General features: G+C 38.6%; 1 protein-coding gene across 1 annotated transcript; it reads left to right on the plus strand.

The window, feature by feature from the left end:
- The first annotated feature begins 341 nt into the window (after positions 1–341).
- Positions 342–18,125, plus strand: tspan9b (tetraspanin 9b). Its single transcript, XM_041976909.1, has 8 exons — positions 342–487; positions 14,446–14,508; positions 14,590–14,709; positions 15,625–15,699; positions 15,790–15,885; positions 16,225–16,335; positions 16,425–16,508; positions 17,043–18,125. The coding sequence occupies exons 1-8, from the start codon at positions 431–433 to the stop codon at positions 17,112–17,114; spliced, it is 678 nt and encodes a 225-aa protein (XP_041832843.1). The 5' UTR covers positions 342–430; the 3' UTR covers positions 17,115–18,125.
- Positions 18,126–23,627: the final 5,502 nt, after the last annotated feature.

Here is a 23,627-nt window from a genome sequence, read left to right on the forward strand (position 1 = left end):
GAATGTGTCTGCAAGCTGATCTACTTTCACTGTTAATGCTGATTTCTCTAATCTCTCAATGTTGCTCATCTGTTCCAATCAGCCTCCAGCACAAGTAGCATGTTAACACACCATTACATGGCTTTAGAACCTTATTTACATAGAAATTTATATCATTATAATTAAAATTATATTTATTCAACATGTGATGCCCCTTTAATTTGACTTTAGAAGCTGTTCTAAAGACAGTTTCAACCCTTTAGTTTCACCAAAACCACATTATGTTGTTTTTCTGCCATGTCTGAGAGAAAATGAGGAGGCGGGGCAGAGAGGGAGGTGTCAGTTCAGGGGAAGGAGGAGGAGGAGGAAGAGGAGCTGAAGAGGCTGCAGCGCTCACCAGCCTGAGTTATCGTCTCTGCCTTCAGTCTGTGAGGAGCTGCAAAGTAAAGCCATGGCTGTGAATAAATGCGTTAAATACCTGCTCTTCTTCTTCAACTTCCTTTTCTGGGTGAGTGGGAACCTGCATGAATACTCCTGGTTTACAGAGTCTGACAACTTATTAGAATATAATAGAATAGAACTTTACTGTCACTGCAACAAAAAGTGCAATGGAATTACTGTCATATTGTTGGTTTAAAACTGGAATCACAAAAGTCACGTTTGTTCTGTTTCTTACATATTCAGCTTCTTTTGTGACATTTAAATGACCTTTTTTTTCCCTCTTGTGAATTTTGTAGAACAGGTTTGCTAATCTCTGCCTTTCCCTCCACATGTAGTCAGTTTCAGGGTGTGATGGCTGGCTCGGCCTCTCGCCATCCACAGCCTTGTTCTGCTCCATCAACCTGCCCTTAAAAAGCAGAACATGTGGGATGTAAATGTTTAACACAAACATTACTGTTTTCGCTCTGAGCTGCTTTTTAACAGAAACCATTCAAAGCTTGATGCCTGTATTTCCTTACACTCTGCTAGGAGGTTCCTATTAAAACCAAATGGTCCATACAGGTGGACCATTTGGTTGACCTGTATGGACCATAAACCTTCACCTGGATCTGAACAGAAACTGATGAATTTTAACGTTTTTTTTCCATCTGAAGTTGCTTGTTCTGTTAAAGATAAGATTTAAGCTCTTCTTTCAGGCCTGTGTGAGCAAACTGAGGCTGAAATTCTTACAAAGTCTGAGCTCTGGTTGGGTCTAATGAAGGTGACGATGTTAATCCATGTTTAAAAACCAGCTTTGTGACTGGTGCAGCTCCAGGGCAGGTTTGAGGCCTGGATTTTATTTCAAACTGGTTCACGTTTTAACAATCCAGGAGAACTGGTTCTACAGCAGCACCAGCCCTTTATCTACAACAGAGGAGTGATTACATCACAGAAGAGACGTAATGAGTAGTAAAACCAGTTGGGTTGCTCTAGGAAAAGCAGTTTGTGTGGTTTTGTGCATCCATCAAATGAAGATTCAGTCTGTTTTATCAGCTTCTTAAGACCTTGGTACCAGACATTTCATTGACTGAACATGACTAATATGTATTTTACTCTTTTCCAAATACCTACACATGAACATATCACGGGGCCCAAATATAGTCCTTTAGAGCTATCATCCTGCAATGTTTAGCTGAATCTCTTCAACACACCTGAATCAAATTGCTGACCCTCCTCATCCACATGCCATTCAGCTCGGCAGAGGCCTGGTAACGAGCTATTCATCTGAATCAGGTGTGAAGAGATGCATCTAAAACACCGGCTTCATTTCAGCCAGAATATGAATTAAAATAAGAGTATGGTTCTGAGACTGGATGAACAAATAAAATATTTGAAGTCAAAGACTCACAGAGGTTAAAAACTTCTGTGTGGTTTAAATTCTTTAACCCTTTAAAATCCTGTAGTTTTAGTTTAAAATGTTTTTTTATGGATAAGACTTGTTGTGGAGCAGCCACTTTACTGTTTTTTTTTTTTTTTTTTTTTTTTTTTTTTTTTACTTTTAACAGTGTTTGTGTTGCAGCATCTGCTAATGTTGCTTCAAAGATAAAAGGCATTTGGTCTGAAATAAGTTTACTGCAGCTACAGTTATAATTGTAGCCTGTTTTTACTTCTTACAGTCTTGGCTTTCTAAGTGTATAACAGGGATGCCCAAGTCCAGTCCTCAAGAGCTACCATCCTGCAACTTGTAGATCAGGGATCACCAACTCTGGTCCCGTGAGCCCGTGTGCTGCAGGTATTGGATGTGTCCCTGCAGCCACACACCTGATCCAGATGACTGGATCATTAACAGACTTGTGCAGAACTTAACAAGCTGTTGAAGATCCATTTTATTTACATATGCAGGACATCGGCCTTCAGCCCAGTAAAATACTTAATACTCTAAATCAAGGCTTTTATCCATAAAACCCAATTCTTAAAAAAAAAAAACCTACAGGATTTTAGGGGTTTGACCCATGCAGAAGATTGAAACCTCTGTGGGTCCTCGACTTCTCATAATTTTTTATTTTTTCATCCAATCTCAGAGCCATACTATCTTATTTTAATTCAGATTCTGGCTCAAATGAAGCCGTTTTGTTTGACTGCTATTAATGAGCAGTTTAATTGCAGTTTAATTACTGCCACCTAGTGGAGGTGGTAATACTTACACATATGTAAACAGTTGGCAAATATCACTCGGCTGTTTAACTGTCCGTTTTTATTTTTTGTCCTTGCTGTCCAAGGTCGGGTCATGGAGTTTTTTTTTTTTAAAGATTTGAAATTTTCAGAGGAATTTGTTTTGTTTTGTCTGTGAGCCAACAATAAGTCATCCAAGCATAAAAAGGCTCCTAAGCGAAGGGATGAATCAGAGTTGTGTCGACACATAACCAACCATTTGGTTAAAAAAAAAAAAAAAAAAAAAAAGTTTAAACTGGATCTTTAATCTCTTTGTTACTAGCAGGCTGTCACAAAGAAACATTTGTTCTCATTTCTCTAATTTCATCTCTGAAAACCAGCAAAGATCAGACGGTCTGACAGAAAACAGGATTTATAGCAGCAACAAGGTGATTCCCAAAAAGCTGTTAGCTGTGTTAGCTAGCTCCATGCATAGAGGCAAAAACTGGACATGGGGAGGACAAAAGAAGTTAGGACTGAAAAAAAAAAACTATTCTACAGCAGATGAACAGGATCTGAAAATCCTGACGAAATAGGAACAAATCCAGCAAAGACCTGATCCAGGACCTGAGAGCTGCATCTGGAACTTCAGCTGGTCCATCTACTTTTGGTTGAAGCCTCATCAGAAATGTGGCTGTCAAGAAGTCGTTCTTAAGGGAAACGAGAAGAAAAGTCTCATGACACAAGAACTGGACTGAAGCTCAGTGGCAGTGGGTCTGATGGAGGGATGGATCCTCCCCAGAACCTGGACATCAGCATTATTGCAGCGTGGGATCATCTGGGCAGAGAACAGAAGAAAAGAAGAGCTTTGGAAAGTCCTTCAAGAAGTCTGGAGAAATATTCCTGAAAACGACCGACTTCTCGGAAGTAAATAAATGGTTGGTTTAAGATGGTTTAAGATTTTTGCAGTACAACAGCTGTATGTGTTCGTGCATCTTATTATTCGTTGCTGTACAGTTACTGGCTGTGATGACCATTTTACTTTTTGTTTGTTTATTCTCATTAACACAAGTTTAATGATACTTTCCCAGAACTCAGACTCACTTCATATTAGTGGAAACTGGTCAGTGGAGTGTGTAGTCATTAATGATAGTTATCCCCAACTAGAGGTCGTGGACTCTTTTTTTTCTCTGTTTTCAAACATGAGTTGGTAAAGATGTCTTTAGTTTAATGAAAAAGTGAATTGCTCTTTTAAAACACTCCTTACACTTTAGACACCACAACTTCCCTGTTTTTCCACCATCTTCCAACAAACCAGGAACAACCAGAGCAAATTTAAATGTGGTCTCCTCCTGTTTTAAATAACCTCCTGTGGGCTGTGGGGTCATTTCAGTCCTTCACTTAGGTTCCCAGAAACGATGGTAAATCAATGTTAACTGGATTCGAAGCACTCAGTGGGCATGATGTGTTTTCCTCATGATGGTGAGGGTGGAGTTGGTTTACTGGCTTCTAAAACTCATTGGCTGCATTTATTCGTTTCTTTCAGAGCAGAGGTTGTCCATGATGCACATTTTTCTTTTGTATTTGATCTTTGATTATACTCTCCTCATTGTTAACTGTTACTGTTTACTCACACAACTGGTTCTGTCAGCACTCTTCAACTCCAGCTTCTAGGACCTGCTTCTACACACCGGACTTAAATTAATGCAGTGGTTCCCAAACTGGGGGGCAGGTCACAGAGGGGGGGCCCAGAGTTCGAGGGGACTACGTAGGCTGAATAAAATCTAGTTTTAGCACTGCTTGGAAAACATGGACAATTTTTTTTTTACCAACGGGTAAATGATTTAACAGATTTCAACTACCGAAAGACATGATGACTGTTTAGCATGGGCATGACCAGGTAATGGTCAATAGTGGGTGATGAAGGGAGACCACAGTGGGCTGAATGTCTATTAGCATCTGACAGTGTGAAGCCAAGCAATTTACAGGACGTCTCATCCTGAACACAAAGAAAAATCTGTTAATTACTTTAGAAATAAATGTCTTAACTGTTAATGGTAGAGTTGTTTTGCTAAAGCAGCATCCGTCTCAACTCAGTGGCGTGTGGTGAAGTTTTTTGGTTATCTATACTCAAATTTGGCAATTTTACTTAATAAACTGTCAAAAACATGTTGGTCGTACTGAAAATGCATTTTTAACACAGATCAGTGGAAAATATTAATATTTATTGTATGTTTTTTTTTTTTTTTTTTCTTTATCATGACACTGCCTCACCTGACCGCACGTCACTGCCTCAACTTAACTCACTAGTTTGCAGTTTCCTAGTTTAAATGACTGCCACTGACCTGGTTTTAACTATAATTAAAGAAGTAGCAGCCAATAAACTCAAGTCTACTTCATGGCACCTTTCTTTGTAACCATAGGGTGCATGTGATCGTGGAATCGGGGGCTTGACATTGTTTTTGTTGATGAAAGGGGGTCTGCAGGAAAAAGTTTGGGAACCACTGAGTTAATGGATCATTATGCTGAACTTTGCAGCAAGCTGTTGGATCCATTTCGCTTGAGTTAGGTGTGTTGGAGCAGGGACGCACCTAAAACCTGCAGGATTGTGGCCCAAGAGGACCGGAGTTGAAGAGCTCTGCTCTACGCTCGTCTTCGTAAACAGAAGGTGTGACAACACCACCACAAGAAGTCCTACAGGAAGTACAAAAAGGCCTTTTTGGTTGATGTTTGGTTCCGATGCCTGTAGAGACCAACCTGCTGGGCGGCTTATAAAACGTCTCATCACTGTACAGATTTCACAGTATTTGGTATTTCCTTGTTTCTATGCATGTTTTGGGTGTTCCAATGATTTGAGAGGATTACTGCAGTAGATTGAAGAATATTGTTTTCTATTGTCATGATGGTAGATTCAAGACTACACTGTATCTGCAGTGAAATGATTAGAACCAGGTCTTCAGTTGTATTGATGGTGATGCTATTTTTGTCATTAACTTTGCTAAATGTAGTACATCTATCAAGGTGACCCCTGACTTGAGTATCCTCTGGTTTCAGTTTCAATGTGGAGGGTGTTTGTCTTTAGGTCCTGTCATACTGGTTTGCTTTTTATGGATGGTGCGGTCCATTTGGAGCAGTGTTAACACTCATTCACACTCATGAACCAAAGAGAAGAAGTCATGTAGGACCTGTTGTAGAGATGTCGGGTGTCTCGCTGCCTCTCCTGCAGCTCATAATGGACAGGCTGTTGCAAAAACCACATTAGGTTTGAATCTCAAGGTCAAAACAGAAACTCAGACTGGATAAATTTATTTTTACTCCATTATTTATGGTGAACAAGCCATTTTCAGTCCTGACCAATCGATGAGCTGGATTTTCTTCTGTCTTGTTGGTCATTGGTTGTTTCAGAGAATAGCGCCCCAGTGAGCAGTTGTTGTATCTGCACGACGTTCAGGCGGTTTGGTCTGCTTGAGTAAACTGCAGTGTGAAAGCAAAGCAAATCAAAGATGCAAAAGTCTTCAGAACCCTTTTGTTAAATACATTTGTATTTAAAAAGGGGGTGTGAAGGTGCTGGGTGCTGCAGCAATGAACGTTTGACAGTTATCAACATTTTGTGAGGTCAAGAATCCTGTAAAGTAACTTTTACATAAAAGCTCATATTAATCCATTAAACAGTCAACTGCTAAAACCTTATATGTCACAATATTCAGGGATATAACCAAATAAATCTCCTGGATATGTTTTATTGCTCATCCTGGAAACATTTTCTGATTTAATATTTTCTTTGTAAAGAGAAATATTCAGAGTCAAAGATGAATGAATGTAAAAAGACAAAACTATGAATCTACCAGATGAGACTCAAAAATGCCACAAATGGACACAGAGACCAAACCAAAAGGTGGAAAAAAAAACAGATTAAAGCTGCAGAACAAACTAGATGAGTCATAGAGCGACACAGTATCTGTCCGTCTGGTTTTCTTGTTCCTGGAATGATGGGTGTAGGAAGACAAGCTCTGAAATTGGGTGGGGCTTTTTTATGCAATCGTCCATGCTCCTTCCATTGATGAAAACTAGACAAAATCTCCATAAGGATTGTGTATTTATCATCCTTCCATCAGGCGGAGGATGAGCTCTGAATGAGGTCTAATTAAGGAGAAACAGCTTGTACTTGTACAGTTTGTTTGAACATGACACCCGCTGAGCTACAGACACTCAGGCAGGCATCATGGCTGTACACGCCTACATCACGAACTCAACGAACTTTCCGTGTGGCTCAGTGATTGTGTAATTGCACTGTTTTGACTGCTTTGGGTTTCACAAATCCATCGTTTTTTTTTTCTCATTTACGCAATGACTGAACCACTGCCTGTGAGTCACTGCTGAGGGATAAACCGCCCAATATGTTTGGTTATAAAGAGAAATACCTGCCGTGTATTTTGCATCATTCTCATCACGTAAAGTTCCAACATGAGTCGTTCACTGTGACACGAGGATGATGATGATACTTATGCACGTTTCTGCTGAGCTGCACGAATCTGAAGCATGCCACCGATTACAGATTATCTAACAGAAAATGATTATTTGTTTATATGAGTGATTTTTGAATTTAGAAAAGAAATATTTAAGAAACTATTTAATTTAAACACATTTCCAGTGAGATTTAGTCGAATCTAATCCTGACAGTAAACCTCTGATCTAGTTTAATCTGATTTAAATTCAGTTCCAGTCGGCTGTAATCTGGATGGATTTTTAGGTATAAATCAGATCCCAATAGATGGAAAGTATAACCTGGATTTACTGGGAATACTTTAAATCATTAATCCTGCCAAAATCCTGGTAAATTTGATCAGCTAATCCAAATCTTTATTCAACCGAGATCAGGGTTTATCAGATATCATGAGATGAAGTAAAATGTAATCCCCGAAGGGAAATTCTAATACTTTCATAGATGTTTTCCTCCTTTTTGTAATTATAAATGTATATTATAAAATATAAACAAATTCTGTATAACTAATATAAAAATATTCTAATTAGAAAAAATTTAATTCAATCTGAATAAATATTCTGACCAACTGGAACACTTAATCCTGATCAGTTTGATCCAGATTTAATCATTTAATTCGAACTGGATCCTGTTTAGTCTCCATGATCCACAAAATCACTATTGAGGCATCATTCTTACTGGAATCCTGACCTGATGTGATTATGGTTACTTATAGTTTAATCTAGCTTCACTTTCAAAACCTCCAGTCCAATCCACTTTATTTATACAGCACATTATAAAACACATGTGCTGTACATGCTGTGTGTCTGAGGGGAACGAGCTGGAGTACCGGTCAGTCATCAGGGACTTTGTGGACTGGTGTGAGCGCAACCACCTGTGCTTAAACACCAGTAAGACCATGGAGATGGTGATTGACTTCCGGAGAAGGACACTACCCCACACACCGGTGAACATCCAGGGGAAGGAGATTGACCGGGTGGACAGTTTCAAGTACCTGGGTGTTCACCTCAACAATAAACTGGACTGGTCACACCACACAGACGCCCTGTACAAGAAGGGCCAGAGTCGCCTCCACCTCCTGAGGAGACTGAGGTCCTTTGGAGTATGCAGGCCTCTGCTAAGGACATTTTATGACTCTGTGGTAGCCTCTGCTGTCCTCTACGCCGTTGTCTGCTGGGGAGCGAGCAGCACTGACCGGGACAGGAAGAGACTGAACAAGCTGGTCAGGAGGGCCAGCTCTGTCCTGGGCTGCCCGCTGGACTCTGTGGAGGAGGTGGGTGAGAGGAGGATGTTGGCCAAGCTCACATCCATCATGGACAACACCTCTCACCCACTGCACCAGACTGTGGAGGGGCTGAGCAGCTCCTTCAGCAGCAGACTGAGACACCCTCAGTGTAGGAAGGAGCGCTACCGCAGGTCCTTCATCCCCACTGCTGTCAGACTGTACAACTTATCTGTATAGTCATATTACTGTGTAATATTTATTTATATTTTACTGTGCAATACCCCCCATTATCAATGTCATCATATTCTTCATATCCCACCATCACCATGTAAATATGTATATAGTCTGTGAGGTTGTTGTTATATTTTATTTTATTTTATGTATGGATGTAGTGTGTGTGTGTGTATGTATGTGTATATATATATATATATGTATATATATATATATAATGTATGTATGTATATATATATATATATATATATATATATATATATATATATATATATATATATATATATATATATATATATATATATATATATATATATATATATATATATATATATATATATAAATAATGTATGTATGTATGTATGTGTGTGTGTGTGTATGTATGTATGTATATATATATCTTTATATTATAACGGTACATATTTTTGCTTTTCTTAGACTTGTAAATAATTTCTATTGCACTTTCTTGCTGTGATGCATGTTCACCTTATTTTGCCTCTCTGTACTTTATTCTATAACAAGAGCTGCTGTAACAAGTGAATTTCTCCACTGTGAGATAATAAAGTCTAATCTAATCTAATCTAATGTAAAATATAACAGAAACACATTTCACTAACAGCCAAAAAATCTGGGAACGATGCACTAAAATATGCCAAAGAAATCTAAAAACTACGAAATACTCTAATATAAATTAAGACTATAGAATGGAACAGAACTTTATTGTCATTACAACCAAAGTGCAACGAAATTATAAAGCCTTCCAGGCAGTGCAAGACAATAATAAAATGGAATAAAATAGAATAATTGCAACAACATAAATAAGACTAAATACAACATAGCAACAACATAGTAAATCAGATAAAATAAAGTAAAAAAAAAAAATAGATGCCAGAGTATAACATATATAAAATATTATAAAATATTTAAAGGTATATAAAAGCAATAAGATTAAAAAATTAACATAATACTAAACTTTACTAACAGTACAAACATTTGAAGAACTTTAGAATTTTAGTGTCTTCAGTATCAAAGTTTTTATTTTCCTTGTAACTTGTCTCGTCATCTGTTACATAACTGAGCTGATTTTAGGTGTTTGTAGATAATTCTGTAATAAATCTGCCTGAATGTGTGAGGTGTTGATGTGAGCATGACGACAGGTTCACCTTATTCAGAATTTTACCTGCTAATGTTTTCAGCTGTTTGGATGACCCAGACGGATCTATGACATCCCACAGATCAACTTTTACAGGGTCTCTAGCGCTGAACTTGCATCTAAACTGTAAAAATAAAAATCTTGACTCTTTCTACTAGAACAGTTGCTGTTTTGTGTTCGTCCACCACCTTGTCTGCTGGAAGGATGTGAGCCTGCAAAAGTCATGTGATTGAAAATCAGCATTTTAGTCTGAAACTGGATTAAATCAAACTTCTCAAAGCTGGGCTAGCATGCAGAAATGAGTGGAGTTACATGTTTATAGTCTGCATATGCTCTAAAACATGGGGGACAATGTGCCTATTTTAGTTACTCTCATTCACTTCTTCAGTTTATTTGGTCAGATGGTTAAATTCGTCCAAAACTGTGGCTACGTAAACAGAAGGTTGAAACTGTCCCAGGGACAGATTTTAATCAAATGCATAAACAGGCTAACGACCAGCACAAAGGGTGTGTTTGTTTTCCGGACCTGCTGAGCTCCACTCGCTATGTTGTCCTGCAGGTTTTCTGAGCGTTCACATCAGGGTGCTGCCAACAGTGATGCAGATCTTATTCTCTGATTTGCCCGGATGAATGGAAATAGTTGAGGAATTTTTCATTGAATGTTAGGGCAGTGTTGTTGTTAATGCCGCCTTTAAAGAAAACAGCAGCTTTGTTTGGGTGTGTCTTTTATGGGATAAAGCAGATTAACCTCATATTGGCTGACTGCAGTGACAATGAAAGGAACACACACTCATTTTTGTAGCTGGTGCAGTTCATTTTCTATACACTCAGGACAGATGTAGCAACCGGAGGTTTTAACATCAGACTGTGTTGCTCAACCAGACTCAACCTAAACCCGTGTTTTGGGTCTTTTAAAAGACTTTCAAGAGCTGCTAAACTCAGATTTATCTGTATATGTTCAGCAACTAAGCTCTGGACTAAAACGTTAGGTGGGGTTTTATGTGGAGTGTTGCTCAATGCAGGTTGCAGCTTTACAAGCCCAACAACCTTAAATACCAAAGGCTAAAAGGCTGTTTTAGATTTGACAGGGAGCAGCATAAATCTGATACAGGAGACTGAGGTCATGTCATACATCTTTGGTGTTTAACTTTAATCAAAGAACAAATAGTTTTTGGGAAAAATTAAGGTCCAAATACTGTAGACTCGTGTCATCTGAATGTTAGAAAACATGGATAATGGATTAAACCCCAAAAATATGTAAAATTGTAGGATTTCTCAAAAAATGAATGTTGAGCTGGAGTGCTCAATGGGGAGCTCTGACATCATTCCAAAAGTGCAGTGAAAGTCTAAAATAGTTCTGTTGAGCACCTGACAGAGGTATATATATATATATATTTCGGATATATCTATCCGAAAGCGAACTACTAACTGCTTTTAAATGATTTTACTAGCTTAGTGGCCAGCGGTGGCAAAGGAGGCGACTGCTCATTCAACCTGGGGGCGATAAGTCCAGCCCAGAGAAGCTAGATGCTAGCCACTTCAATGCTAACGCCTGTCAGGGACAGAACTAGTAACTGGCTTTGGGATATAACTCAGTCTTATTTTAGGCCCTTTTGCTGCATCATATCGTTGATGGAGCTGCTTCACAGTTGGTCCAGTTTTTGTGTCGAAATTGCAACTTTTATTTTGTTCAGAATGTTCATGATTTAGCTGCTCATAAGTAACTAAACCACAGCTGTGATGGCTCCTCCACCCGTTCTAACATACAAACACCTTTCTGACATGGTGAGGCTAAACCTGGGAATTCTGAACCACTAACAGACAGCGTCAGACTGGTTGCACTGGTTTCGCTGTGTCTGTATACAAGCCTCTGGGTGTGGTGCTGCTGTTTCCTCTCATTCATCTGTCTTCTCAAAGACAAACCTCGTGTATCCTGCAGAGCTAATTTAGTTTCATCTGAATGAGCTGATTTTCCATTTTTATATACAAGTGAAAGTCATTTAGACTGAAGAGGAAAAGATGGATACGATGAGAAAATGGAATTTAGCTTCAACTAATTTATTCTGAGCGATTCTCCTTCATGTCAACTTTTTATTTACCAAAAATACTTGAAAATCTAAAAAAGTGGTTCATGTTTATGTCAAGGGGAAAAAAGAATTTACAATTTATCTTGGATAACAAATTAGCTTCTTAAGATGTAGTTTTCTATTAAATGTCTGTCAAATATAAATTGAACTATTTATATTTTAGGGTAGAAACTATCTTTTGTATCCATGTCCACATGATCACTTAACACTTATCAGTTTCCTCCATTTATTTTATTTTATTTATTTTTTTAAAGTTTTGTTTTTGGAAAACAGTTTTTGTGTTATGTTAAAGTTGGGATCGAAGCTTAAACTTGGAAAAAACACAAAGAAACTTCAGAAGTTTCTCTCCACCATGGTTCCTCCTTTTCTGAGACATTCATGTAGTGGTTCATCCTTGGGAGCCATTTATCCCGATGTGATCCTGGATCTTTAACCTGGATAGTATCTCTGCTGTTCACCTGGCCTTCCTCTTTCCTCCACAGTGTCAGGCTATCTCCACATGGCGCCGAAGCCGAAGTTCAGGTGTGACAATGGTTGCTATAATTAGGAGAAAGGCTTCACCATCCCCACAAAACTGCTGTAGTACATACTACAAGGCTGTAGGGGTCGCTATGAGTGAAGAGTAAGACTCCAAAGCTAGAACAAGACGCAGATAAAGGCTTACTGCAGCTGTGTCCCAATTCAAGGGGTGTGTCCCAATTTACCCCCTGAGTTTCTCAATCAGTGTACATTGTGAGCGCACTGGAGCACTTTCTTCTGTAGTGCACACTGTCGTGGGTAAGTGCTGACCCAAATGGAGCTCTGACATTTTACACTTACCGGTAGTGACGTACCAGCATTTGATGGCGGTTCTTCTGCTCGCTTTAATTTACAGAATTAATTTCCAACTTTTGATTTTACTTTCTTTTGTTTACTTACTTAACCCTACCTGTAAACTACGTCCCATCCAACGCCAGCGCAGGATCCTCCTACTATTGGCTGTACATGAGTTAGAAGGTATGCTTATTTATTTACTTTAAGGCACATGACCCCACTAAATGAGTGCCTAATAGTAGTGCTGCTCCGTTATTACCTTTTCAGGGACAATCCATCTGACTAAATTTAGACACTTTAGTGACAAAACCAAGTACATTAAAACATGTTTGTTAAACGGTAACATTAAAATTTTGTAATATTTGATATTTGGGATTTTTCATGGAGTTAATGAAGAGTGTACCGGCTGGAAAACAGAGCGTCATTTACCCAGTCGGTGTTAACGTTCACTAAAGTGTCCTGTCCCGTTTCACGAATGTTAAGCGTTAAGTGCAGACTATGTAAGACACTTCGTAGTGTGCAGACCGTGAATTGGGACAGAGCTTGCGTGTTGCAGGAAGTTCACATTGGAAGACGATGGCTGTGGATTCAGTGTGAGGCAAAAAAGAAACATTTGTTTGCACTGATGAAGAGATCGAGCTGCTTCTTGGAGTAACGCTGGACTACAAAGCAAAAAAATTGAAGAAAGGATGGATTGAGAATCTGTTTTTGGTTGTTTTGTTTGGCGCATGTTCGTCACATTGATGTCATATCCTCCAGTTGTGCGGTTACGCTGTAACACAGACGGTAGAGGTTTTGAACCTATCTACCTTGGTACCTGGTTTCAGACATGATCGGCTTCATGGAGGCTAATCCCTGGTTTTATATGGATCAAAGGGTGGATTGCTAAAATACTTCTGCCGTTTCACCGACGGCCTCTCAGAGTGAAATCCTATATGCACTGTGAAGAGCTTTCTTTATCAGTGGCTATAATCTCCATTTTGGCCAGGAGTTTACACCAGCTGGGTATTAGATGACTGGCAGGACATGCGTTAATGGCTTGTATTTTTTTTTTTTTTTAAGTGTTTTCTTTGTATTTTTCTCTACTTTATTACAGAAAGTTATTTCTTTGTGGAAACACTGTCTGCTCTGTTGTTTCCGGCTCTGTCTCCTCTCTGCTCTAAGGATGAAATATTGATGGCACATAATTACCTACAACAGCATGTTTGTGGCGGCTAATTGTGTGAGCTCTGAATAATGGATGTCTTTCATCAGAGCTGCACCCATAGAGCATGTGGACAGCTCAACAAAGAGAACTCAACCTGAACAAAGAACTGGATCAGCTGATTGAATTTTTAGTTTTCCTGGTCCAGTTTTTATTTTAAAAAAGGAGACACTTTAGTAGGATTTTGTTGATCCTTTTAGTTTATTTCAGCCTGTAGATTTTCCATAAACCTTTCAAAGAAGTTACAAAGAAACTTCTTTTGGTAGCTTATTTCAACCTTCTGTCGCTACTTCTTCCTCTTGGCATCTTGTACAGAACAGCCCAGATAAAACGTAAAAAATTAAATAATATAAAATAAAAATATGTAAATGCCATGCGGCCATCATACTCCTTGACTCTACCAGATGTCTGACTTATAACCTCCTGCAAATATTGTAAATACTATAAATATTAGTCTAGCTATGCTGTATTTATTTTATTTTTTTGGTTTAATCCAGCACTATTATAATTTCACTTTTATTTTCTAATTCTTTTTGTCTCACTGTGTGCTGCTGTATTTTAGGGAGAACAGTGATGCAACTTATTAAACTTATAAAAAAAACAAAAACAAACTTGTAGTTGCATATTTTCTCCACCAGATGTCGCCAGATTCTTTAATTCAAACAACATCTTTCTCTCCAGGTCAGTGGCTGTATCATCTTGGGAGTCTCCATTTACCTGAAAGTCACTAAAGATGGAAACCAGGTAAGAAATCTTTGTAAATGCTTCCATATGCTGTTCATGTTACTCCTGAATCAGCTAGGAAACGTGTAAATCTGTTTGCAGATCACAAATGAATCTCTTCCTGGCATCGACCTGATGATCGCCATCGGGGTGATCATCATGATGCTCGGCTTCCTGGGCTGCTGCGGCGCCATCAGAGAAAGCCGCTGCCTGCTGCTGCTGGTGAGGATCGTCCATGTTACTGTCAGATTTACTGAACTGTCCAGCCTCAAAGTGTAAAAATTATAGATTTATTTTTTTGTTTTTTATTTATTTATAATCAGAAATGAAAAAGATGCATAAATATTGATTAACATCAATGTGGAGAAACCATAGACTGTATATAAAAGATGGACAGAGCCTCCGTGACGTCACCCGTAGGTTTCTGAAGGGCTGAATTGAAGCTCATTGGGCGGTTCCCACCATCGCCATCTTGGCAGTTTCATGCGTGTCGTCATTCCTGGAAACCCAAAAATTGGCAAAGAGGTGGAGCTGAGAGGGGACTGTGAAGGTAGGGGTGGATGATTGACACCCATTAAACTCCGAGTTGCCTATAGCTAAGAGCTAACTGAGCTAACCCGGAGCTAATAGTAACTAACCAGCTAACGGAGGTAGGCGGGCTAAAGATAAGGAGCACTGTTAAAAACCGCAGTTGTGCTGCACTCTCCCTTCTTTCCACAGATATTGGATAGCTTTCAATCAAAAGGACACACCCGTTATTATGCAGAATTTCAAGATTAAATAACATCCAAACGGATGAGTTAGAAAAAAATTCACCTTCCTCACAGTTGTCATGAAGGTAAATTTGACCTATTAATCCTAAAATGGATTTTTGTACCAGGCTTTAAACATGTTTATTTCTGCTGTGAAGTTGGTCTTTTTAACATGGGAGTCTGTGGGGACTGACTCTGTTTTGGAGCCCCTAGTGGATGAGGCGTGAACTGCAATTTTTTGCACTTCCACATAGGCTTCAGCAGACTTAAGACCTTTAAGAAAAGGCAGCCAAAATGACTAAATGGTGAGAAATTTACATTAAAAAGAAGAAAATGAACTAATAGTTAATATGGGGAAATGGTTGCTTATTTTCTATCCCCTCAGTTCTTCATCAGCCTCCTCGTCATCTTCATCCTCCTGTTGGCAGCAGGCATCGTGGGAGCTGTAGAAGGGAATAAGGTGAGACTGGAGGAAGTTTCATGTCACAGGCAGTCTCCACAACTTTATGATTTTTTTTAAATTTTTATTTTTCTTTTTGTCCATGTGTAGGTGAAGGACTGGATGACGACACGTCTGGAAACGTTTCTCCCTCTGTCAGACCAGCCAGCAAGTGTGCAGCAAGACTTGGAGGACCTGCAGCGTGAAGTAAAACAAACACACTAAATCCCTCTTAACTTCTGCATGGTGATGACCCTTAAACAGTCCAGTGAACTGGAGAAAATGTCCTTGAAAATCAGAAATACTGAATCAGAATGAGCTAAAGGTGGCAGAAAGTTGGATTTTGGGGGAAAAAAAAAAAAAAAATCAGCTTGTATTTTCAGTAAAAACTGTAGCTGTGACGGACATGCTAAACTAGCTAAAGCTTCATTTCAATATTTTGAATTCACTAAGAATATTTTTTTTTAAGATCAGTGATATCCTGCAGATTACCCCAAAAGAGGAGTTTTAAGGTTTTAAGCCCAGTTTGGTGTGTTTTCTTTCCAGCTCCAGTGTTGTGGGCTTTTGAAAGGAAAGTCTGAGTGGAATACGGTTCCTGCTTCCTGTCGTTGTAACTCCACAGCAACAGTCCAGTGCCAGACCACATACAATGAGACGGTGAGACTTCGACTGCTGAACAGAAACCTGATTTAAAAACATCAAATTGTGGAGTTGAGTGGTAAACGTGTCGTCATGTCGTCCTGCAGCCCTGCTTGGAGAAAATCATCGACTTGATGAAGAACAACCTGCAGGTGGTGTTGGGAATCGCCTTCGCCATCGCCATTCTTCTGGTCAGCTCTCACACGCGATTATATTTCTGCAGCTTTTTGTCCCCACTAACTGAACATATTCATGTTTTTTATTAAAGATCCAGCAGCTTCATTGATATTGATATTCAGGATAATTTGGCCAATTGTGCAGTTTAATGTATCACCCAAGAAATGATGGACACAAAATTCTTTTTTTTTTTTTTTTTTTTTTTAAGCAGCAGGTGTAAAAGTTGTCCACCAGGGGGCAGAAGATGATTATCAGACTGTAAAAAGCAGGGCTTTGAGCAGTTTCTACTATATGGTGATGCACTGTCTCTGAAATGTGTAAAATATGATGCCAGTGTCATTGTAGGGTTCAGTCCCATCAGATGTCAGTGAAATGTAATCTTCCTCCAGTATGTGGATATAAAGAAGGCAACATAGTGGCAGGATTAGACAGAATCTAACTCGTTCATGAGTGGATTTGTTTGCTTTTCATGTTCCCAAAATGTTCCGAATTTATTTTTAAACCACCTCCAAATTCTGTTTTAAGTCCGACTTGTCTTTTCTCTGCAGATTTTCGGCATGGTCCTCTCCATGATGCTGTACTGCCAGATTGGCAAGAAGGACGCCGTCTCCACCGCCTGAGTCTCCACCGCCTGAGTCTCCACCGCCTGAGTCTCCACCGCCTGAGTCTCCACCGCCTGAGTCTCCACCAGTCAGCGGTGGCCACATCTAACCTCCGTCTAACCTCAATAATTTATCCTGCGCTTGTTACTCGAAAGGAGCACACTATTTCTCCTGGTATATTTGAGTTTAAATAAAGTTGTCAATGTTTGGAACAAAGATGTGATATATAGGAAGTAGTTTTCCAGCATATCAGAGTTCCTTTGACCTTGTTGATGCTATAATATTTAGCTAAATGCGTTTATGTAATAAAGGTGGTGTTTTTAACAAGCAACAACAATACTTGTCTATAGTTATGTTCACACTGAAGCATCAAGGAACAAAATTTGGACGAGTTGTCAGACACTGAATCATATTTAAAGCCATTATGGCCAAATAGCTTCCTTATTAATCATAGCTTAGTCTTAGACCATAAATGTTGACTTTTAATTATTTTTTATAAATTAAATGTCTTTTTAAATTTTTTTTTAAATGCAGCCTTTATTTTTTTTTTTCTTTTATTAATGTCACATTGGGCTTCCATACACGTGTTTTTGCATTGTCTTATGTCATTTATGGAAAATGTTACAATTCTATAATTCAGGAAGTTTAAGCTGAATCATCTACATTTTAGACAATGAGATATATTTCAGTACTGTCATAATAAAATAAAACCTTTAATTCACCATCGCTGTCAATTGTTATAAAATTCCTGCTTTTCTTTACAGCAAAACTTGATGTTCCTTAATGACCAATTAGTGATTTTTTTTATTTCTTTTTCTTTTCTTTTTCTTTCATTCATTCTTTCTTTCTTTTTTGAAGCCTCTTTCTTTTTTTCTTATCCAGGAAAATAAAATGTAGGAATAAATTTAAATGTATCCCATAATTGAGTAAATACTAAGAACTGATAATTATTAGCATATGCCTGTAATTTTCCTTTTTGTTTTACAATAGAAAGTCGGTCTGTGTTTAAATAAAAACAATTTAGAAATCAGAGGAATTTGTATGGAGATTTTTTAAAATTTTTACTTGGGTTGGTAATAAATGTCAGGGAAATTAATGTTTTAATTGTTAAAAAAAAACAAACAAAAAAAAACAAAAAAAAAAAGCTTCATTTTTTAAAATAAAATTTAATGTGGCAATTATTTAAAAGTTTGAGATCATCTTCATTAAAGTAAGCTATACTGGCAAAAAAAATGACATTTGGCCTTTTACCCTGAAACAAAGATGAGCCAAGTGGGTCTCTACAAATTTGAAACTTTGGTCACTAAAGAAATTAGATTATAGGGCTAATCTGACATTTGTGCTGCACACAAGCTGCTACAGAACAAAGAAAACTTGTTTAATACAGTTTTTTTAATACAGTTTTTCTTAAATATAAAATCAGCTTTCATTAAATTAGATTTTAAATGCTGTTCAAGGAAAAAGAAAATCCTGCTTCTGTGGACATTTTCTGTGGAGACCCCCCACAATCAACTTATGGACATTATTTGGTCCGCAGACCACAGTTTTATTGTCATCCTGAGCCAGTGGGTGGGAGATGACGATGCATCGAAGCTGCTGTGTGAGCATCTGCAGCCCACTGAAGGTTTGTCAGCGTTCCAGCTGTTCCAGCTGTTCAAACATTAACCATGAAGGGAAGCTCCAGCTGCAGCCGCTCGCCTCTCCATCCGTCCATCTCAATTGGCCGTGTGCCCTGGGTCGGTGTCATGGCGGTCGTGGTCGGTGGGCGGCTCCCGGTGCAGACGGCTCCCTGTGATAGTGTTTCCTTACCAGGCTCATCTGTGCTCAACCTCACATTAGTCTTTTAATATGTGCAAGTATGTGTGTGTGTATGTGTATGTGTATGCTTGCTTGTACACAAGCGGGGAGGGAGGGGGTTGTTTTAACCATGGAAAGCACTTTGTGCTGCATTCTTGTATGAAAAGTGCTATATAAATAAAGATTGATTGATTGATTGATTGATCTGCGTTGGCATGTATCACAGACCTCCCTTTCCTTTCCTTTCCTCCTTAGAAAATTCACGTCTGTTAATGCAGCAACCAAATCTCCAGGTCAGCGTTCAACATCCAAATGGTGAAACTGGCATTTTTGATCCACAAGTTTCTCAAAGATGAACGATGATGTTGGGCATCATTTAAATTCTCATCGGTTTATCCTGTTACCTGTCAAGGATTTAATGATTTCTGAAAATGTTAAATCTGAGATGATCAGTCTGAGCTGAATTAGATTTAGAGTTGTAAAGGGTTTAATGGTACACATTACATGATGCTGTATGTGAGCAAATTAAAGGTTTAGAAAAACTGAATGTGAGGTTTTGTCATGTCTCCCCTGAAATTTTAGATTTAGTTTCAAAGTCTCATTTAGTTTGAGTTATAATTAAACCATCTGAATCATGAGTTTTAGTCTAATTTTACTCAACTAAATTAAATATTATAGTCCTCTAAGTCTACAGTAGATTTGGGTGACTAATATAAAGTAATACGTGTCAATATATTTCAGTAGTTTGAATTAGTTTTTATTTGGTTATCTAATTTTTGTTAAGAAAAGTTCTAAAAAAGTTTATTAAACTAACAAAGTTTCTCAGTGTTCCTAAAAATCTTGTTCCAACAGTTTGTAGTTGCCAATCTGGTTTAGTGTTAAATGAAATAAGTAAATGAAATGTCTCCTGAAGACAAAGTTTGATTATAGTTTAACATGTCCATTAAGTGCTTGATGATAATTGTTCACAGTCTGATGTGCTGAAGCGTATTTCTCTGGACTATTAACAACAGCAGTTTATGAAAATTTTTGATATAAAAGAAAAGTTTTGAGTTTGATTCAGCGGCAGTTCTATGGATCAATATCAACATCAAAATTCATCAATTAAACCAGGTTACAGCCTCACTGTCAGACTGGGACAATAACAAATAGGTTACGTTGAGAAGAGGTAGTCTAAAGAAAATCTGTATGCATGTGATGAATAGTTTTAACTTTCAAATCTTGATGCTGCCACAATGAAAAAGAAAAATTAAAAATGGAAAAATGTGAGGAATGAGCAAGAAAGTGCAAAGGAAAGAAATTAGGAAAAAATGCTGGATCAGGAGGGTCAGAGTGTAAGAAGGTCACTGACACTGACGCTTGGGGGAGACAAAAGCAGAGAGGAGGAGGAAGATGATGGAGAGAATGATAATACAGTCAGAGGATGCACCTTTATTCCATCTGGTCCATGGGATGTTTTTATTCCAGTGCAGTGACATAAATGTTAAAGAATAAAGTAACATGTTTTCAGTCCACAGGTGTTATCCAGCCAGATACATAAAGCTTTAATAATGTAGCCATTCATTTATCAGTAATTAAACTAAATTTGATGGAAATCTGCTAGTTTTAACCAGATTTGGATGTTTTTTTTAGATGTTTAGATCTCTAGATCTCTAGATGTCTTTAGCCTTCCTGAAAGACATCTAATATCTGTCCTGTATTGTCTTTAAAATGATTTTTCTGTAGTTTTGTGGATTTTTTTTATTCAAGCTTAAACATTGTCTTTGTTTTCTCCTCTGCTGCCCCGTGTAAAAGGTTCTGGATTTGCAACTGCATGAATCACAACATCAGCAACAAAAAAAAACAAAAACATTCTGTAGCTGCTGAGGAAAACACAGTGACCATATAAGCATGCAAGTTAGAGCAAAATATCAGGAATGAGTCAGGAGAGATGATGAGGTAAGAAAAGACTGCATGTTTTATGTAGCTAAACCAACAGATGTCATGAGAGCAGTTCAACTAATGTGGACCGCCCTCAAACATCCAACATGTTGAGCCAGCTCACTAACATTCAGTGTTGAGATGAAGATTGTTAGATTAAACAAAGTAAAGCATCACCTGACACGCAGCAGCTGTGATCTGTGTTTATTCTCCACAAGATGAACAGCAGTGGTTTAATTCATCCCTCTTCACTTTACTATGGTGAGCAGCTGAAGTGTGTGTGTGTATGTCTGAGTGTGTGCTGGGAGACAAATAGGGACGCTGTTTATGACTACGACAGTTATTTTTAGTCTAAAGTCAACACAGTGCTGCACTTAATGACTGCTGGATTCCTTTCTGTTGTACTCTGCTCAGCAACCCAATGACACAAAGCTTTACGTGGAACCAAACTTACATAAAGATGACAGTAACATCTGAAATGACAGCTGTTTTGAAGATGGAGATAAAATTTACCACTCAAATCTTTATATATTTCAAGGAACCCAGAAAAAAAACGGTGGAGATTGACTGAAGGATTTTCAAACAAACAGAAATTCAGAATGAGGCTGAAGATCTCTGTCCAGCTCTAAGGAGCTTAAAAAGTGAATATTTGGTCTGAGCAGGTTTTAATTTTCATCACAGTCTCACTAAAAGAGCTTTCTGTCATTTCTTTAAGTATTCTTCAGAAATATTCTCCAGAGTCCTTGAATGACTTTCCAAAGCTCTTTTTTGTATGTTTCTACCTTTGGCTCTGGGGAGAATCTATCCCGCCATTAGACCTGTTGAGGTCCAGCTTCTGGGGAGGATCTATCCCTCCATCATGTCCATGCATAATCATCATCATCCATACATGCTCCTACTGGTTTTCAGTCCAGTTCATGTGCCATGTGATATATAAGGCTTTTCTCTCTGTTCCCCTTCCTTAAAGTGGCTCTATTATGTTAATTTCAGGATAATTTATTTTAAAATATGAGTCCATAAGAGAAGGAATCAGTCCAGCATTTTTCACAAATCCCTTTATTTATTTATATCGATCCTCTCAGATCAGCCTGTGCTAGAAACAAGCAGAATGAGATTCTTCCATCCTGAGCCCCGCCTGATGGGGGCTGCCTGTGATTGGTCAACTGCCGGGATTAGTTGTCACGCACTGTTTTCATCATAGAAACATGTGAGGAAACTCGTAAACAAACCTAAGTAATATAAATACTCCGTAAACCATGTCAACACCAACCAACAAAGGTGGAAAACATCTGCTGCCAAGAAATAGATAAGCTAATGATGCTATTTGCTAACACTTTAATGCATTGTTACACTAGTTAGCTTTATTTCTAGCCACTCTAGTCACTGTACATCTATTGTTTCATGTGGCTAATCAGCTGGGTGTTTTTAGCCTGGTTGTTACGTTTGTAGCATTTCCATCTACAGTGTTCATCTCTAACTTGCTGGTAGCGATCAGGTAAAGTAAGCATGGGTTATTTCCTTTAGTTTGACCATTGCTCACACACTAACTATCAAAACAAAGCAGACAACTTATTCAGTTTTACTTACAGCTTGTGGCTCATGATCAGAAATGCAGTCCTTGATTGTAGTAACAGACCCTCCTTTCAGCTAAATCCTGGTCGAAAATCCCTCGTTGTACCGACATTTCTTGTGTAGCATGTTAATCCCGAAAATGCTGCGGTGGACACTGCTGTGTCTTCCGCGGTGTCTTCCGCCTTACACTGAGCAGTAGGGATGTGCCATGCACGAAAGAGCGGGCTCTGAGAGCCGATGCTTGGTAGTGAAACAGAAGAGCCGGCTCCCATTGAGTGAGAGCCGACTCTCAGTTTTTTTCCTTTTCTGTGCGCTTGGGAGGAGGGTAGACAGCGCTACACTGCAAGTGAGACAGCAGACATGAGGAGAGTATGTGAGTGAATGCGTCGTCTCATCAAACTTTACTCACAGAGAGGAGAAACCAGATCGTCCAAGATGAGGCATGTTATTCTTCTGAATGCCAACCTGCACCAAGGACATTAATGCTGCTTTCTCGAGTTTGGTTCTCGTTCTGTTTTGTGGATTTGTTTGCTGTTTTTTGTTAATTTGTGCAATATAAGACTTTTGTTGAAATACTAAACAAAAGGAAGTGGTTTTGTATCAGAATAAATGCAGAAAAGGAGGCAAATATGAGGCTTCTCGTAAAAATGCTGAACACAAAAGGGTTTTCAAAACACAATTCATAAATTTTTTAGAAGTTAAGGTAGGAGCCGTTCGGGAGCCAAAAGAGCTGGCTCTTCTTTGGAAGCCGAGCCAAAAGAGCTGACTCTCTGAGAAGAGCCGAACATCCCATCACTACTGAGCAGTGAAGGTGGACGTGCTTTTCTTCTCTTGAACATGCCCAGTCTGGAGAAGACGACCAGTAACTGAACCTGGAGAAGTATTGACCAAGACCACTTTAAACTTGATTATAATCTTTTATATATATTTTATCTAATCTTTGTAGGAGACTAGAAGTTGTCCTGTGAAGGAAACAAAAATGAAAACTGTTGAGTTATTTTAGAAAAGAGACCATATTAGCTTCCCTAACCCCCCAAGATAGATTTCATGTTCCAGTGGTGAACAGGTGAGCAGCTTTAACAAACTGGGAGCAGTCAGATGAGTTAGCTTGCTCATGTTATCAGCAGAGATGAAAGCAGGAAAAGCTGCAGGAAGTCGTGATGAAGTCTGGTGTCCGGGCTGCTTTGTTGAGTCTGTTGCTGCCATGCAACACTGATATCAGCCTGTTTCAAGCTGATTTCT

The sequence above is a fragment of the Melanotaenia boesemani genome, chromosome 23 (assembly GCF_017639745.1).
Source record: "Melanotaenia boesemani isolate fMelBoe1 chromosome 23, fMelBoe1.pri, whole genome shotgun sequence".
NCBI lineage: Eukaryota > Metazoa > Chordata > Actinopteri > Atheriniformes > Melanotaeniidae > Melanotaenia > Melanotaenia boesemani.

Excerpts from the sequence above, each read along its gene's own strand:
- tspan9b (XM_041976909.1), top strand. The coding sequence starts at position 431 with ATGGCTGTGAATAAATGCGTTAAATACCTGCTCTTCTTCTTCAACTTC. Across the intron at positions 488-14,445 it reads TCTTCAACTTCCTTTTCTGG|GTCAGTGGCTGTATCATCTT; the intron begins GTGAGTGGGAAC and ends CTTTCTCTCCAG. Across the intron at positions 15,886-16,224 it reads TGGAGGACCTGCAGCGTGAA|CTCCAGTGTTGTGGGCTTTT; the intron begins GTAAAACAAACA and ends TTTTCTTTCCAG.